At 42.1% G+C, this 18,319-nt stretch overlaps 1 protein-coding gene across 1 annotated transcript; it reads right to left on the bottom strand.

Moving 5' to 3' along the window:
* Positions 1 to 15,611: 15,611 nt before the first annotated feature.
* LOC125521176 (histone H4) lies at positions 15,612 to 16,173 on the bottom strand. Its single transcript, XM_048686224.1, has one exon. The coding sequence runs from the start codon at positions 16,099 to 16,101 to the stop codon at positions 15,790 to 15,792; it is 312 nt and encodes a 103-aa protein (XP_048542181.1). The 5' UTR covers positions 16,102 to 16,173; the 3' UTR covers positions 15,612 to 15,789.
* Positions 16,174 to 18,319: the final 2,146 nt, after the last annotated feature.

Genomic DNA, 18,319 nt, shown 5'->3' with positions numbered 1-18,319 from the left:
TCAATTTCCTCTTGAAGCTTGTCCTTGCCTTTTTGCTTGTGGTCTTGTGGTGGAAGATCATCTTGAGCTTGTGTCCCTTTGAAAGAAGTAGGATCATACTTCTCTTGTTGAGGAACAAACTTCGTCTTGGGGTATTGATCTTCTTCCCACTCAACTCCATTGGCATTGAGCTTTCGTTCAAAACCAACACCTTGATTCTTCCGGTGTCTTCCTTGCTTGCGTACAATTTCCTCAAATTGCTTACTCCCGACAAGGTTCTTGTAAACACCTTTCTCTATAATTCCCCTCAATAATCTATTTTCTTGCTCAAGTGTAACTTGGCTAAGAGAATCATTAGTGGAATCAAGAGAACTACTATAAGCAACAATATTGGATTTCGCATGATTGTTGTTACTACTAGATGAAGAATCTTTCTTGCTCTTGTTGCTAGATTTAACTTGTGGCATGTAAGTAGACAAGAGTAAACGCTTGGCAGTGTAAGAAGAACTTTTCTTGCGAAGATCATCATTGATTGCCTTTAAAAACTCATGCTCTTGCTCAAGGTTGAGCTTTTCAAAGCGTAGCTTATCATGAGTCTTTAAAAGTTCTCGATGATTTTCCAAGGTAGTTTCATGAGCTAACTTAAGAGTGTTTAGCTCTTTAGTTAGACGCTCAATCTCCTTCTTATCATCATCATTCGTTTTATCTTGATTAGCATGATTAATTGACATTTCATCATAGTTTTCATCACTAGAGTTGTCAACAAGTAAATTATCATCACCTAGCAAATCATCTTCATCACTATTGAAATCAACATACTCAGGATGTGTTACCTTTGGACCTTTGGCCATGAAGCACCTTCCAATTCCTTCATTTGGTGAGTCAAATATGTTGTAGGAGTTGGTTGACACAAGTGCTAGACCTGCAACACCTTCATCTTGAGTATATTCGGAGTCGGAGTGATAACTTCTTTCGGAGTGATTGTCGGAGTCGGAGCCGGATACCCATTCACCAACATGAGCTTGATGTCTTCTTTTTGTGTAGCTCCTTGATGACTTTTCTTTCCTTTCTTAATCCTTGCTTCTCCGAGAGGGTTTTCGTTCATAACGATCGTCTCTAATCCTCCTTTCTCTAGGTGGTGATTCTTCTCTTCTACTTCTTCTTTTGGGAGAATCTTCTCTTCTTTTGTAGGGAGCCGTACACTCATTGGAGTAGTGTCCGGGTCTTCCACAATTGTAGCAATTACGCTCACGACTAGAAGATCTTTTGTCATTGTAGGACCTTGACTTGGAACTTCTTTCTTTGCTTCTACTCTTGTAGAACTTGTTGAAGTTATTTACCATTAGGCTCAATTCTTCATTGAAGGTTTGTTTCTCACTTGATGATGTGGGAGCATCACATGAGGCTTTGTAAGCACCACTTGACTTGTTGTGAAGCTCTTCCTTATCCTTGAGTGACATCTCATGAGCAACAATTCTTCCAATGACTTCCGTTGGCTTGAGATCTTTGTAATTGGGCATCATTTGGATCAATGTGCACACGGTATCATATTTTCCATCCAAGGCTCTTAGGATCTTCTTGATGATGAATTTGTCGGTCATCTCTTCACTTCCTAAGCCGGCAATCTCATTTGTGATGAGAGCAAGCCCAGAATACATTTCAGCGACACCTTCACCATCCTTCATTTTGAACTTGTCAAGTTGACTTTGAAGCACATCCAATTTGCATTCCTTGACGGAGTCGGTACCTTCGTGCATATCAATCAAAGTATCCCAAATTTCCTTTGCATTCTCAAGACGGCTGATTTTGTTGAATTCTTCGGGGCACAATCCATTGAAGAGAATATCACAAGCTTGAGTATTCTATAGTCTCACCTAAATAGCTTGGCGTAATCATGGTCATAGCTGTTTCCTGTGTGAAATTGTTATCCGCTCACAATTCCACACAACATACGAGCGCATTGTATTGCAGCAGCTTCAACTCTTCCACGGTAGCTTCACGGTTCGGTGCTCTCCCATCAAAGAATTCACCTTGCAAGCCAATACACACAATAGCCCAAACGGCGGGGGTATATCCAAGAATATGCATTTTCATCTTATGCTTCCAACTAGCAAAATTAGTACCATCAAAGTAAGGACCTCTATGGTGGTAATTTCCCTCGCTAGACGGCATACTCTCCTAGGTTGTGAAACCAAGGCTATGACCACCAAAAGCTATGGAAATGAAAGCAAATGGAGACCAAAGCTCTGATACCACTTGTAGGATCGAAAGTATGTCTAGAGGGGGTGATTAGACTACTTGACCAAATAAGATCTATACTTTTCCCAATTTTAATTCTTGACAGATTTTAGCAACTTAGCACAAGTTAAGCAATCAACCTACACATGCAATTCTAAGAGTATAGCAGCGGAATGCAAAACAATTGCATATGAAGGTAAAGGGAGGAGTTTGGAGGAGCAAATGCAATGTTGACACGGAGATTTTTTTATCCATGGTTCCGATAGGTGGTGCTATCATACATCCACATTGATGGAGACTTCAACCCATGAAGGGTAACGGTTGCGCAAGTCCACGGAGGGCACCACCCACCAAGGGTCCACGAAGTAGCAACCTTGTCTATCCCACCATGGCCGTCGCCCACGAAGGACTTGCCTCACTAGGGTAGATCTTCACGAAGTAGGTGATCTCCTTGCCCTTACAAACTCCTTGGTTCAACTCCACAATCTTGACGGAGCTCCCAAGTGACACCTAACCAATCAGGGAGACACCAGTCTCCAAGAGGTAACAAATGGTGTGTTGATGTTGAACTCCTTGTTCTTGTGCTTCAAATGATAGTCTCCCCAACACTCAACTCTCTCTCATAGGATAGGATTTGGTGGAAAGATGATTTGAGTGGAAAGCAACTTGGGGAAGGCTAGAGATCAAGATTTATGTGGTTGGAATTAAGGATCTTGACCTCAACACAAGTGTAGGTGGTTCTCTCCCTCAGAAAATGTATGTTGGAAGTGTAGGCATGTTCTGATGGCTCTCTCTACGAATGAAGAGTGGGTGGAGGGGTATATATAGCCTCCACGCAAAATCTAACCGTTACACACAATTTTCCAAACTCGGTGGGACCGATTCATAGAACTCGGTCAGACCGATTTAGTTCAAAATGTGAACGTTAGGATTTTCGGCGGGACCGACATGTCAACTCGGTGGGACCGATGTCATTAGGGTTAGGGCATAACGTAATCTCGGTGAGACCGATTACACAAACTCGGTGTGACCGATTTTGGTAATAGACTAACCAGAGAGTTGGTCAGGCAATCTCGATGGGACCGATTAGCTCTTTCGGTAGGACCAAAACGTTATGAAAGGGAAACAGAGAGTTTGCATTGGAATCTCGGTGGGATCGATCGCTCATCTTGGTTGGACCGAAACGGTACAAAGGGAAACAGAGAGATTACAATCCCATCTCGGTGAGACCAAGATCCCTATCGGTGGGACCAAAAAGACTAGGGTTTGTGGCAGTGGCTATGTCAAGTGAACTCGGTGGCGTCGGATAGATCAAATCGGTGGGGCCGAGTTTGACTTTTGGTTTGGGACATATTTAGATATGAGAAAGTAGTTGAGGGTTGTGGAGCATATCACTAAGCACTTTGAGCAAGAACCTCATTAAGCAACACCTCACCCCCTCTTAATAGTATTGGCTTTCCTATGGACTCAATGTGATCTTGGATCACTAAAAATGAAATGTAGAGTCTTGTGCTTTGAGCTTGAGCCAATCCTTTTTTCCTTAGCATGTTAAGGGGTCCACTTTTCTAATACATGTCGTGCCAATCATTAAGCTTTTCCTGAAATATTTATCTTCAAGTAGCATTAGCTCAATGAGCTCTATGTTGTTAGGAATTACCAAAACCACCCAGGGATAGTGGCACTTTCATCCCTCCATTCTCTATCCCATCTCCTCTCTATCCTCTGAATGTGCACTTTGCGCTCATTCTTTGTCTCCTTGCCATGAATTGCTTCATCATGAGTGCAATACCCTGCATAGATGTCATCTGGGATCTCAAAATCAGTACTCACTTCTGGTCTCTTGCCTCCCTTCTGAGGTCTTTTGCCATCAGCCATTTTCTTCAACTGAGGATTTTGAACAATTGATTTTCTCTGACAAGGTATGCAATTTTTCTTCAAGGAACGCTGCAAATGAGTTAAGTTGATGAGAACCTAGAGATTCAGCAGCAGACATGTGTACCTGTGAATAGAGTATAGGTGTGAAGAATTTGGAGAGGTCATATGCGTCCTCAGAAGTTTTCAAAAGAATCAAGTTTGAGGAATTTGGCCAGGGGTGTCTTGAGGAATTTCACTAAGCAGTCTTTGACTTAGGTTCCAGAGTTCTATAGATTGAAAATCCACACAATTGAGGAATCTTGAAAAAAACCTGGCTTAGAGAAACAAATCAAGAACAGATGCAAGTGTGGTGTTTAAGAGTGTGGAAGTTGAAGAATAAACACCTTTTGAAGATTTTGTGGAAATCATCAGAATCAACAAGGGCGGTAAAAATAGATTTTATTTACCCTTGACGAAGAACACGACGAACTGAGAGTTGAAGAGGAGAAGCTCGTCCATTCAAATCTTCCACGCCCTAACTTGGCGGCGGAAGACAGCTATGGCAGCGGCGGAGTGAAGATTACCGCGGCCGGTGCGAGTACGACAGCGACGAGGTCGATGCAGTGAAGCTCTTCCTCACCGGCGACGATGGAAGTAGCGGTCGAGACTGTGAAGTGGAGATCTTGTGAGATCATGGGTGAATAGAATAATCTCATCATGGGATGCGGAACGGTTTGAGTGGCAAAAGCCGAAAATTGAGATACGAAAGTTTTAATGTTTCATTCGCAAATTCTTCAGCTGACAAGGACACAGTGAAGATTTTGAATGGGTTTCATATAGAATGCACATGAAGAATTTGTGTATAGACTGGATTGAGTTTAGCATAGAGGGGGAAGGGTCTGATCACATTCACTTAGCAGAAATGTCAACTTGAAGAATTAGCAATAAGTGAATAATGTAGAGGACTGAAGACTCAAATAGATATATAGTCAATGAGGAGCACAATTGGTAAAGACTATGCAAAGTTGAAGAATATAAATAATTTGAGGAATTTCAACTTTTGGTGGTGGTGGCGTGACCCACCGTATAAGAATGATGATTTCAGACACCGCGTACAATTATCATAGGGTTCTGAGAATCAAATTCTTCGTTAATTTCTTCACACTAAGAGTGTTATTCTTCATTGATTGAAGAAAAACGTTTCTTCATGTGTTGTACATCTAAGTCATCAATTTTGCATAAGTGTTAGGATGAGTGTCCTTTTCAAAGAACATTCGAAGACTCTAAGATATTTAGCTCACACCACAACTTACTAAATCTCTTCTCATCCAAGGGCTTTGTGAAGATATCGGCTAGCTGTTCTTCAGTCTTCACATGCTCAATAGAAATGTCGCCCTTCAACACATGATCACGAAGAAAATGATGACGAATCTGAATGTGCCTTGTCTTCGAGTGCTGAACTGGGTTGTGAGCAATCTTGATGGCACTCTCATTGTCACAAAAGAGAGACACATTCTTCATGTTAACGCCGTAGTCCTTGAGAGTTTGCTTCATCCATAGCAATTGGGCACAGCAAGAACCAGCGGCAATGTACTTAGCTTCAGTAGTAGATAGTGATACGCAGTTCTGTTTCTTCGAGGACCAACAGACCAAAGATCGTCCGAGGAAATGACATGTACCAGATGTTGACTTGCGATCCACACGATTACCAGCATAGTTAGAGTCAGAATATCCAACAAGATCAAAAGCCGAGCCCTTGGGGTACCATAATCCAAGTGTTGGTGTGTGAGCTAGATATCGAAGAATATGCTTCACAGCCTTATGGTGTGATTCCTTCGGTGCAGCTTGAAATCTGGCACACATGCAAACACTAAGCATTATATCTGGCCTAGATGAACATAAGTATAATAAGGAACCTATCATGGAGCGGTATACCTTATGATCGAAGTCAATACCATTTTCATCAGTGCACAGATGGCCATTTGTGGGCATAGGAATTTTGACGCCTTTGAAATCTTGCATGCCGAATTTCCTTAGTACATCCTTGAGGTATTTCTCCTGAGATATGAATATGCCATTGTGTTGTTGACGAATTTGAAGACCTAAGAAGAATTTCAACTCTCCCATCCTAGACATTTGATATTCTTCACTCATCATATAGGCAAATTCATCAATGTAACGTTGGTCAGTACAGCCAAAGATAATATCATCAACATATACTCGGCACACAAACAATTCACCATCATAAGATTTAGTGAAAAGAGTAGGGTCGAGTGAACCGGGTTTGAAGCCTTTCTTCATGAAGAGTTCCTTCAAAGTATCATACCAAGCCCGTGGGGCCTGCTTGAGTCCATAGAGGGCTTTGTTGAGTCTGAAGACTTTGTCAGGATTCTTTGGATCTTCAAAACCTGAGGGTTGAGCAACATATACTTCTTCCTCAAGCTTACCATTGAGGAATGCACTTTTCACATCCATTTGATATAGAGTGATATCATGATGGTTAGCATAAGCAAGTAATATGCGAATAGCCTCAAGTCTGGCAACAGGTGCAAAAGTTTCATCGCAATCAATTCCTTCAACCTGTGTGTAGCCTTGAGCTACAAGCCGTGTCTTATTCCTCACCACAAGGCCATTTTCATCTTGCTTGTTGCGGTAGATCCACTTTGTGCCGATGATATTGTGTTTGCGAGGATCTGGACGTTTGACCAGTTCCCAGACATTGTTAAGCTCGAACTGATGTAATTCTTCTTGCATGGCCTGAATCCACTCAGGCTCCAGAAATGCTTCATCTACCTTAGTGGGCTCTGTAATAGAGACAAAAGCATACTTCCCACAAAAGTTAGACAAATGTGAAGCTTTTGAGCATGTGAGAGGACCTGGCGCTTTGATGTCATTGATGATCTTTTCAACTTGCACTTCTTTTGCAGTGCGAGGATGAGATGGTTGTCGTTGAAGAGTTTGATCAGCGTTTTCTTCAGCACCATTTTCTTCAGTATTTTCTTCAGGTGCATTAGCTCGACGTTCTTCATGTTCTGGAATGAATTCTTCAGCAGATTCTTTAGTAGGAATGACATCCTCAGTAGCCTTGAACTTGATAGTTTCCTCAGGTGCTGGTTCATCTATCACAGTAGGTAGGTGCTCTCTTTGGAGCCATTAGTTTCATCGAACCGCACATCTACAGTTTCAACAACTTTGTGAAGAACGTTGTTGAAGACTCTGTAGGTGTGCGAGTCCTTTCCGTAACCAAGCATAAAACCTTCATGTGCTTTCGGTGCAAATTTTGAGTTGTGATGAGGATCTCTAATCCAACATTTAGCACCGAAGACTTTGAAATAACTTACATTGGGTTTCTTATCAGTGAGGAGTTCATAGGCAATCTTTTTGAAGAATTTGTGAAGATATACTCTGTTGATGATGTGGCACGCAGTATCAATTGCCTCAGTCCAGAAACGACGAGGCATTTTGTATTCATCAAGCATAGTGCGAGCCATCTCAGCAAGAGTCCTGTTCTTGCGCTCCACGACGCCATTCTGCTGAGGAGTGTAAGGAGCAGATAACTCAAGAGTGATACCAAGTTCATCAAGATAGTCATCGAGACCATAATTCTTGAACTCAGTGCCATTGTCACTTCTGATGTGCTTGATCTTCACACCAAAATTGGTTGAAGCCCTCGAGGAAAATCATTTGAAGACTTCCTGCACTTCATGTTTGTAAGCAACAAGGTGTATCCATGTGTAACTAGAATAATCATCAACAATAACGAAGCCATATTGAGATGCTTCATTTGAGATAGCAGAATAATGATTAGGACCAAAGAGATCCATGTGAAGCAATTCAAATGGGCGAGTGGTGGTCATGATAGTCTTCGCTGGATGCTTGGCCTTGGTCATCTTCCCAGCTTCACAGGCTCCGCATAGGTGATCCTTAAGAAATTTGACATTCTCAATGCCAATGACATGCTTCTTCTTCACAAGCGTGTGCAAATTCCTCATGCCTGCATGACCAAGTCGTCAATGCCAGAGCCAGCCTTCTGAAGCTTTTGCAAGTAAGCACACGGCTGGTTGTGGTCCTGTAGAGAAATCAACAATATACAGGTCTCCTCTCCTAAAGCCTTTGAAGACTTTGGAATTGTCAGCTTTCATAACCACAACACAACGGTACTTGCCGAAGACAACAACCATATCAAGATCACAAAGCATTGAGATAGACATAAGGTTGTATCCTAAGGACTCAACAAGCATGACTTTGTCCATGTGTCGGTCCTTTGTAATCGCAACCTTACCTAGACCCAATATCTGACTTTTGCCTTTGTCAGCAAAGATGATATGCTTCAGATGCGACGGAGATAATGGAGCATCCACCAATAGATTCTTGTCACCAGTCATGTGGTTTGTACATCCACTATCAAGGACCCACTCAGTGGCTTTGGGTTGATCATCCTGCAGATGAATTAGTGCAACTTACAAACTCATATACTTCATCAGTGAAGAATATGACATCAATTCATCAGATCAATATCATCAAGTAAAAGAACTAATAAAGCAATATGAGGACGTGAGAAAAGAAAGTTCATTTCTTCATGATTAGCCTGCGTCCTATCAGGCATGCTTAGGTCTCTAGAAAATTCTTCAGATGATTACGTGCGTCTGGAGACCTGACCCTACAAAAGAGATTAGTTCTTTTTCTTCACCACCCACATCTGAAGGGGTGGCAAAGAGTTCATCATTCTGCGAGCTCCATACGAGAAGGATGGCATAGAAGCCAATCCATTTCGTTTCACATAAGATGGGTTAGAGTAAGCATATGAGTAAGCAGAGAAATTCTTCGAGGACTTATGGACATAATGATTTGAAGAATAATGCACATATCCATAATCCTTAGATCTTCCCTGCAAAACAGACGGGTTAGCATGATGATGTTCATATAAGGACTTTGATCCATATGAGGAATTTGGTCCATATGAGGAATTTGATCTGGGGTTCCTATTCTTCACAGGTGGCGTCATGATGACATTCACCTGAAGATTTTCATGGCATCTTTTGGGAACCCAGATTTTCTGCATAGGGGAGTTGTTCCTGCAGTTAGTGCCAACATATCTAGCAAATACTTCACCATTCTGATTTTTGAATAGCTTATAGTTGGAGTCAATTGACTCATCATTAGAATGAGGAGATTCACATGCAAATCCAGATAAGTTAGATGGATCAACTGGAGGTCCCTTTGCAGCAACCCATGTAGTTTTGGGGTACTGCTCAGGCTTCCAATATGTACCATCAGCATTGAGTTTCCTCTCAAAGGCGATACCCTCTTTCCTAGGGTTCCTGTTGAGGATCTGATTTTTAAGCACACCACAAAGAGCCTGATGCCCTTTGAGGCTTTTGTACATGCCTGTCGTGTACAATTCCTTCAGCACTGCATTGTCAGTGATACTAGCAATGTCCTCAGATGAGGAATTAGTGATGGAAGAGGCATGTGAAGAATTTGAAACATTAGCAGCATTTGAACATTCAGGTGAAGAATTAGCAGATTCACGTTCAATGCACTTCAAGCATGGAGGAACAAATTCTTCCTGAGATGCGCTGATTTGTTGAGCAAGTAATGAATCGTGCTTCTTTTGAAGGTCTTCATAACTCACTCTTAGCTTCTCAAGGTCTTGCTTTCTTTGAAGAAATTTATAAGAAAGCTTCTCATGATCCGATAAGAGAGTGTTATGTTGATCTTGAAGGGTGTCATACTTAGTATGAAATCTCTGAAGACTTTCAGCCAAAGCTTTTGACTGATCCATTTCCTCACCCAACATATCATCGCTCTTGTTTAGCATATAGTGAGCTTTTTCCAAAGCTCTTTGTTGTTTAGTAGCAAGGGAAGCAGTTTAACATAGTTGGGTCCAAATTCATCACCAGATTCATCATCACTGGACTCGGATAGGTAGCATTCAGTTACCTCAGCATCTTTTGCCATAAGGCATGATGTAGAAGATGATGATTCTGGTTCGAATGTCATCGTTTTGAGAGATTCCTTGAAGTCCTCAAACCAAGGATCATGACAAGTTCGATGACCTTCATAGACCTTAGAGAGATGGTCCCAAATGAGCTTCGCATGATCGAGATGCATGATATTCCTGAACTGATTTTGTGATAGGCTGGAGCAGATGACATCCTTCGCCGTGAGGTTGAGAAGAGTATACTTGCGAATGTCATCAGCATCCGCCATCTTGCATAGATCAGTCAGGCCAATCTCAGTGACGATCCACAACTCGCTGTTCATCGCCATGGGGCGTTTTTTCATCATGGCCTTCCACTTGGGATACTCGTGACCGTCAAAGATGGGGCATGTCACCTTCGTCATACCTGCGGTCGACATAACTAAAACTCCAGGCGGTTAAACCAAAATCACACAGAACAAGGGAGTACCTTGCTTTGATACCAATTGAAAGTCCGTTATATCGACTAGAGGGGGGTGAATAGGCGATTTTTATGAAATTCTTCACTGAGGAATTTGCTGGTGAGGAAATTCCTTAGCGAAGAACTACTAGCAGCGGAATAAGTACTCAAAAGTAAACACAACAGAATACAAGCATAGTCATCATGACGAAATGAAGACAGGCACAGAGTACAGGAAGCGTAATCACAGGATAACTCAGGATGAAGACAAATAGACTGAAGAAATTGAACTGAGGAAATTGAGAAAATCTTTAGTCAAAGTCTTCAAACACAGATATGAACAAACATACAACACAGTTATGACGAAATGAAAGAGTTGAGAAAATAGAATCAGTAAGCTCGGTTAAGACAATGATTTGGTAGACCAGTTCCAACTGCTGTGTCAGTTGTACGTCTGGTTGGAGCGGCTGAGTATTTAAACTCGAGGACACACAGTCCCGGACACCCAGTCAAAGACACTTAGTCCAAGACACCCAATCCTCACCGTATTCTCCTTGAACTAAGGTCACACAGACCTCGTCCAATCACTCGTGGTAAGTCTTCAGGCGACTTCCAAACCTTCACAAACTTGGTCACTCGGCGATCCACAATTCCTCTTGGATGCTCTAGACCATGACGCCTAACCGTCTGGAAGAAGCATAGTCTTCAAAGGTAACAAGCGTCAGATCTACTCAGAATCAATCTCTTCAGTGATGCTCAATCACTTGGGGTTTGTAGGTGTTTGGGTTTTGGGTTTTTGGTTTTTTCCTCATTTGATGATTTTCGCTCAAAGTCCTCGGAGGATGGGTTGCTCTCAAATGACAAGTGTCAGTTTCTCTCGGAGCAGCCAACCAGCTAGTGGTTGTAGGGGGCGGCTATTTATAGCCTAGGGAGCAGCCCGACATGATAAGACATAAATGCCCTTCAATGATATGACCGTTAGGTAGATAGATATTTTGGGACAGCTGGGGCATAGCACAGTAACGGTCGGAATTTTGAGTAGCAAAATCCTTAGGGCTATCATGTTCCTCATTGTGTAGGCAATCCGCACTGGCGAATTCCTAACTCCTCAGTCAGGACAAATTCCTCAGAGACCAGAAGAACTTCGTCTCTGTCACTGAAGAAATTGACTGAACTGTATGAGATTTCCAATGGCTTCACTCGAAGGGATTGGTAGGTGTAGGATTTGAGTTGAGCATCACATGGAAATTTTTCTTTAGTATTTCCTCGACCCCCTTTAACAGTACGGTGTTTCCTATGACTCAAGAAAGAGAAAAACAAAACTATGAACACGAAAGTCTTCAAGCTTCATATTTCTCGCATGAATATCAAGTCTTCACGGACACACCAATTTCTTCACTTTCAAAGTCTTCATGAAAGTCTTCAGAAATACCAAAATCTTCAGTCGAAGATATTCATTTTTAGGGGTCGACTTTTTCTGTAAATATCAAACTCCTCATAGACTTATAGACCTGTGTACACTTACACACGCATTAGTCCCTTAACCTATAAGTCTTCAATACACCAAAATCACTAAGGGGCACTAGATGCACTTACATAACCATAGCATGAAACATATAGATCCAAATCGGCCCGTTTGTAACAGCGCATAAACTAGGGTTGAACCTTCTGTCACTCTAGCAACCCATCATCTAACAACTACTCCGCAATGCTTTCTCTTAGGCCCCAAAGATGGTGAAGTGCCATGTAGTTGACGTTCACATAACACTACTAAGGGAAACAACAACATACATATCATCAAAATATCGAACGAATACCAAATTCACATGATTTCTTATGACAAGATTTCTCCCATGTCCTCAAGAACAAATGTAACTACTCATAACACATATTCATGTTCAAGATCATGGGGTATTGAATAGCATAATGGATCTGAACATATGATCTTCCACAAAATAAACCAACAAACATCAACTACAAGATGTAATCAACACCATTAGCAACCCACAGTTGCCAATCTGAGATTTTGAGACAAAGGTTGAATACAAGAGATGAAGTAGGGTTTGAGATGAGATGGTGCTGGTGAAGATGTTGATGAAGATTGGTCCTCCCATGATTAGAGGATCAGTGGTGACGACGATGGCTTCGATTTCCCCCTCCTGAAGGGAAGTTTCCACCGGAGAGTAAAAGTGCTCCTGCCCAGGTTCCGCCTCGAGACGGCAACGCTTCGTCCGAAACCTTTTTTCTGATTTTTTCCCCAGGGCAAATGGCATCATATAGGTGAAGATGGGCCTCGGAGGCCTGCCAGGCTCACCACAAGCTCAGGGGGCGGGCCCACAGGGCAGGCTTGTGGCTGCTTGGTGGGTCCCCCTCTGATACTTCTTTCGCCAATAATTTTAATATATTTCAAAATAATTCTCCGTCAATTTTCAGCTCATTTGGAAATGTTGAGAAAAAATGCCTCGATAGCCCTTTTTGGTCCAGAATTCCAGCTGTCGGCAATCCCGCTCTTTATGTGAAACTTACAAAATAAGAGACAAAAGGCATAAGAATTGTATCATAAAGTGAAAAATCAACCCATAATGCAATAAATATTAACATAAAAACATGATGCAAAATGAACGTATCAACTATTCATTCTCGATTATTTCTGGACGGCGGACCGCTTAGCCCGGCGTGGCCTCCCACGAGCATCTGTACTCCTTTTACGATCAGGTGCTAGAAACCATGTACCACCTCATTGTCGGATGTCCTTTCTCGCGCCAAATCTGACATGAGTTCTTGCTTGGTGTCAGTCGACGACATCTCCCCCATGTCCGACGACCCCCTTTGTAGACTTGTGGGCGTCTTCTTGCTCCCAAGCGCCAACCTCCGTGCGCCGAGGTTTATCCTCGATCATCGTACTCTTGGCCTGACACCTTTGCCACCGCAATGCTTGTATCTTCGAAAAATCTCGACCATCCGCCACTCGCGTGTTGCAAACTATCCAGGACGACGCGCGATGTTGGGAAAGAGCCGACGCCTCCAGAATTGGCACCATCATTATGTGTGGTGTAACCAAACATGTACTTTCTTCTACCCTTTTATCAATAAAATGATATGCAAGCTTTGCGAAAAAAGAAAATGAACTGGACACTTTAGTTTAAGTTGCAGGACAAATTTTTTTTAGAACCAGTTGCAGGACAATATTGGCTGCTGATATTTACATCTTGACATCTGATTACACATGAATCAATATTAAAGGACATAATTTAGACTTCTGCAAGGTATAAAGAAGAATACTAAGCTGTCGGTTTGGGGTTTTCTTCAAAAAAGCGGACACTGTTGCACTTCCGCGAGTGTTGCAATCATACTGGTTACGCCTATAAGCACGAGAAACGCCTACTATCAAGATTAAATGTAGTACAGTCCTCATCTGACTACTCGGAATTCCTCTTGCTCTATGACAACAATCTAAAGTTCAGAACAGATGTGACGTGTACACCTTGAAAAGCACAGTTACGCTACTTGGTACTGGATTATGTGAATCAAGTAAACACAACACCAAGAACTTGATACTCCTTTTCTTGGACGCGGATTTGGTGAACTTGGTTCCATGCCATAGTAAACTTGGGGAAAAAACTAGAAAAAATAAAAAAAAAACTAGAAAACATTTTATAACACGCATAGTCGACCGGTATAATTGCGTATGAAGTTTCACAAAGAGATGGCCTTAGTGGTATTTGGGTCAAAAATGACAAGATCGAAGTTATGTTAGAAAACACTCTTTGATGAATAGTAAAGTCTCAATTGTATTTTCTTCACTAAGAGTACCACGGGTGTCAATACTTCACGAAATTTTACATGTCAGTAGAATGGTCAACCAAGTTTGATACCTCAAAATTTCAGATGTTCTAAAATTTTCCTAGTATTGTTTTCGAATTTATTATCCATGTGGGTGTGCATGGAACAATGCTCACCTTTGTTGTTTCATCCTTTTCTCCACCTATAAAATTTCAGTCTTCTTGTTGCCCATATTTGATAGTGATTTTTGTTACTTCTCTCCACCAATATGATTGTGCATAATTTTAGCAGGAGTGTCAAATTCTGATTGTATTTATTTTACAAAATTAGAGGGTCATTTTATTGTGCACTTCAGCATTTGTGTGTGTACCTTGCCTTCAGTTTTTATTGTGTCATCTCCTCCTTGTATCAAGTGTTCGGTTTCATAAGAGGTGTTCCTAAGACCTGAGATTGTTCATGTGGGAGGGTGTCCAAACCTGGGAATGTGTCAAAGGAAGAATGTATTGAAATATTGTAATGTGCCTATGGAATTTTGCCTATCAAAATAACAATGGTTGTCTTCAGTTATTCTGCAAGGAACAGACTTCTTTTATATATCAATTCAACTTGCTGTAGCATGTCCTCCAATGACAAATTATTATTCCTTCATCCAAACTGTTCTTGAGATATGAAGAGTCTACAGGAAACTTGCTTGAATGCAATGCATTCTGTTATTCTCATTTTTCATCGCTACTGGAGATCACTTTTTTAGGATTCAAGGATTCACAGGTCATTGTTCTCTACTGTTTTTAAACCTGTTGATACAGACTTTTGCAGGCCTCAAGTAAGAACTGCAGAGTTATTTTGTCTCAAAGCATGTAAGGCAGTGGTGTAAGCACATCAAGTCAGAAGTAATTCACCAAACTTCCCTACTGTCGTACATCATATGAGATTAGCAAAATGAATATGGAGAATTATGCTGATAAGCTAGTAAAAAAACTGAAGGATTAAGTTGTTGCAGCCACTGCCAAAATGTATAATGCATCAGATGAAGTATTACTATAGTAACAAAAAAAAACAGAAACAGAGCAGGTGACATTTCTTATTAACAAGAACAGCATGATGATTTGCAGAGTAAATGACATAGCAAATCAATCCAGAAATCGATGTATGAAATGCAGACTAAACCCAATCTCAATTACACACATCGTTGCAACATGGAATGATTATAAATGGTTCCTAATACAAATGCATCAGAAGAAATAGCAGATACAGAGCAGATGATGTTCCTGGTCCTTGTAAGAGGATGGCAAACAAATCTTACTCCCAAGCGCACAAAATTTAACATCAGAGAAGAAACAACAATCGTACATGACAGAGATAACCAGCGAGACAAAATCACAAACAGTTTATTTGCACAAAGACAAGTACAATTTCCAAACTCCAGATGCGAATAGCTTTGTTTCATGATTCACTTGGAACTACAGGGGAAATAGCGAACTAAACAAGTCAGGTTCTCATCGAGCTTTAGGAATCTGCAGGGGGGCAACGAAGATTGACGACCACGAGGGGCCTATCCGCCGAAGCCGTAGAGGGTGCGGCCCTGGCGCTTGAGCGCGTAGACGACGTCCATGGCGGTGACGGTCTTGCGGCGTGCGTGCTCGGTGTAGGTGACGGCGTCGCGGATGACGTTCTCGAGGAAGATCTTGAGGACGCCGCGGGTCTCCTCGTAGATGAGCCCCGAGATGCGCTTCACGCCGCCCCTCCGAGCGAGGCGCCGGATCGCCGGCTTGGTGATGCCCTGGATGTTGTCGCGGAGCACCTTCCTGTGGCGCTTGGCGCCGCCCTTGCCGAGCCCCTTGCCTCCCTTGCCGCGCCCGGACATGGTCGCCGACGAACTCGCCTTGGTTCGAGCTGCGAGAAATTGTCGGATTGGAGGAGTGGTGGTGATTGGTGCGGGGATTGGAAGAAGGGGCGAAGGGGATTTTAACGGGGACGAGAGGTCGGAGGAGGCGCGTGCCTGCCGTTCGATGCGGATGCAGTGGACGGTCATGATGGGGATCCGCGAGAGAGATGCCGCGGATCGCTGACGTGGCGAGAGGAGCCGATTGCTGGGGTGGCAGGCCGATTCTCGAATTGAGGCGCCAGCGTTCTGTGTTTCCTCCTTTATTTTGTTCAAATATTGCTGTGATCTGTAGAGAGTATAGGGGACCCAAACTTCGGTTCTTGAATTTCATTTGCGCGTAGTTTCTCCGACTGGTTGCTTTTTCCTTAACATATACCCAACGTACCATCTTTCTTTGTCAAATTCAAATGGGCATGACATGCTGAAATTCTATGTGAAGGACTAGGATTTTCGATTGGTTATATCCACACAAAAAAAGGATTTTCGATTGGTTGATGCTTACAAATAGCATAATGATTAAGAACGTCTTCAGCAACAATCCTATAATTTGGCGACCAATAACTTTTTTTAGGAACGTCTTCAGCAACAACCCTATATTCTTGTTCTTTTACTTTTTTGTTTTCTTAAATGCGTTTTTTTCTTTAATTCATGATTATTATTTCAAAATTGATGAACATTTTATTAAATTAGATGAACTTTTTTCAATTTTTCTTAAGTTTTAAAAATATGATGAACTTTTTTTCAAATTCTATGAACATTTTTCAAAATTGTTGATTTTTTCCAAAAATCGATGAAAATTTTAAAATTGGGGTGAACTTATTTTTCATAAATTTTCCCAAATTCTTGAACTTTTTTAAAACTGTGGAATTGTTTTCTTTCTTTATTAGTAAATGGTCTCACTGACCAATGGTCAACAGAAAAATGAACGAGCGAGCAGAAAAGAAATCGAGAGGAGCGATCTAACTGCGACCAAGCATTCGAGCAGGAATTCGCGCTTAATGGGCCGGCCCAGTGCCCGTGAGCGCCAACGGGCGAGCTCACACCTGAAGCGCCAATTAGGAGCTCCCGTGACAACCTGCACCCTGCCAAGGCGCCAACGTCCAGGACCCAAACGGCGCAAGGCACTGGCGTGGAAGAACTGCGTGTTATCGTCGCCCTCACACATTGCCCGGCATTTGCCTCGCTGCTTCTAGAAAGAATGTATTGAAATGCTGTAATCTGTCTACTGGACAAGAGCGGTCACTAATTCGCTCTGGACGTCAATCCAACTTCCTATACTTGCTGCACTGCTGTTCTGCAGAATGATTGATTTGTGACGTTCTTACATTATGAGACGGAGGGAGTACTATGTAAGGTGTCTTCTAAGCACAGACTAGATCGGAGGGAGTATTCTTCATGTGAACCATTTTGGACATCTGAAGATAATTCAGAACACTTGACCCAACGCCTCACCAGTCCTCCCATTTCCATTGCTTACTGGAGTTGACTTATTTAGGATTCTACGGTTCACAGGTCATTGCTCGCTACAGGTTATTCACTGTTCCCTTGACACCTCCCCTCATGGTTGAAAAATCATTTATACACGGAAATAAACCTGCTAATGCCATCATCGGACGACTCCGGTGTTCCATTCTCTCAATGACAGCAATCTGAAATGATGTATTGTATGCCTTGAAAAGCATGGTAAGGTCTCTACTCTGTGCCGGACTGGGATGCTGTGAATCAGAGCTTTTCAAGGGAACATGCCATCTCTGTGATGCTTCAGTCATCTCACTGCACATACTTGATAGTAATTTTTCATTTCTTTTCTATTACCGTTGTACATGTATACTTTAAACAGAAGTGTCAATTTTTGGTGGCATTAGCAGGTTTATTTCCGTGTATAAATGATTTTTCAACCATGAGGGATCTGGCTCTAACAGGATCTGGCTCTTGCAGGATCTGGCTCTAACACACTGTTGTAAGCGCATCAAGTAACCAACTGATGTTCCCAGGTTTGAAGATGATGTGAACTCTCATATTCTAGAACATCACAGTGGTATGCTTAACGTCCAATGAAAACCAAGATGAAGTGTTCCTAGGTTTGAAAATGTTATTGCTGCTAATATTTCATCCAATGAAAACATTTCCACAGTGATGTTTGGAAATAGAGCAAATGGCCTTTCCTGGTTACCGACACGAACCACATGATTCAGTC

Source organism: Triticum urartu, chromosome 1 (assembly GCF_003073215.2).
Source record: "Triticum urartu cultivar G1812 chromosome 1, Tu2.1, whole genome shotgun sequence".
NCBI classification, from domain to species: Eukaryota; Viridiplantae; Streptophyta; class Magnoliopsida; order Poales; family Poaceae; genus Triticum; species Triticum urartu.
This window is presented reverse-complemented; position numbering and strand designations above follow the sequence as displayed.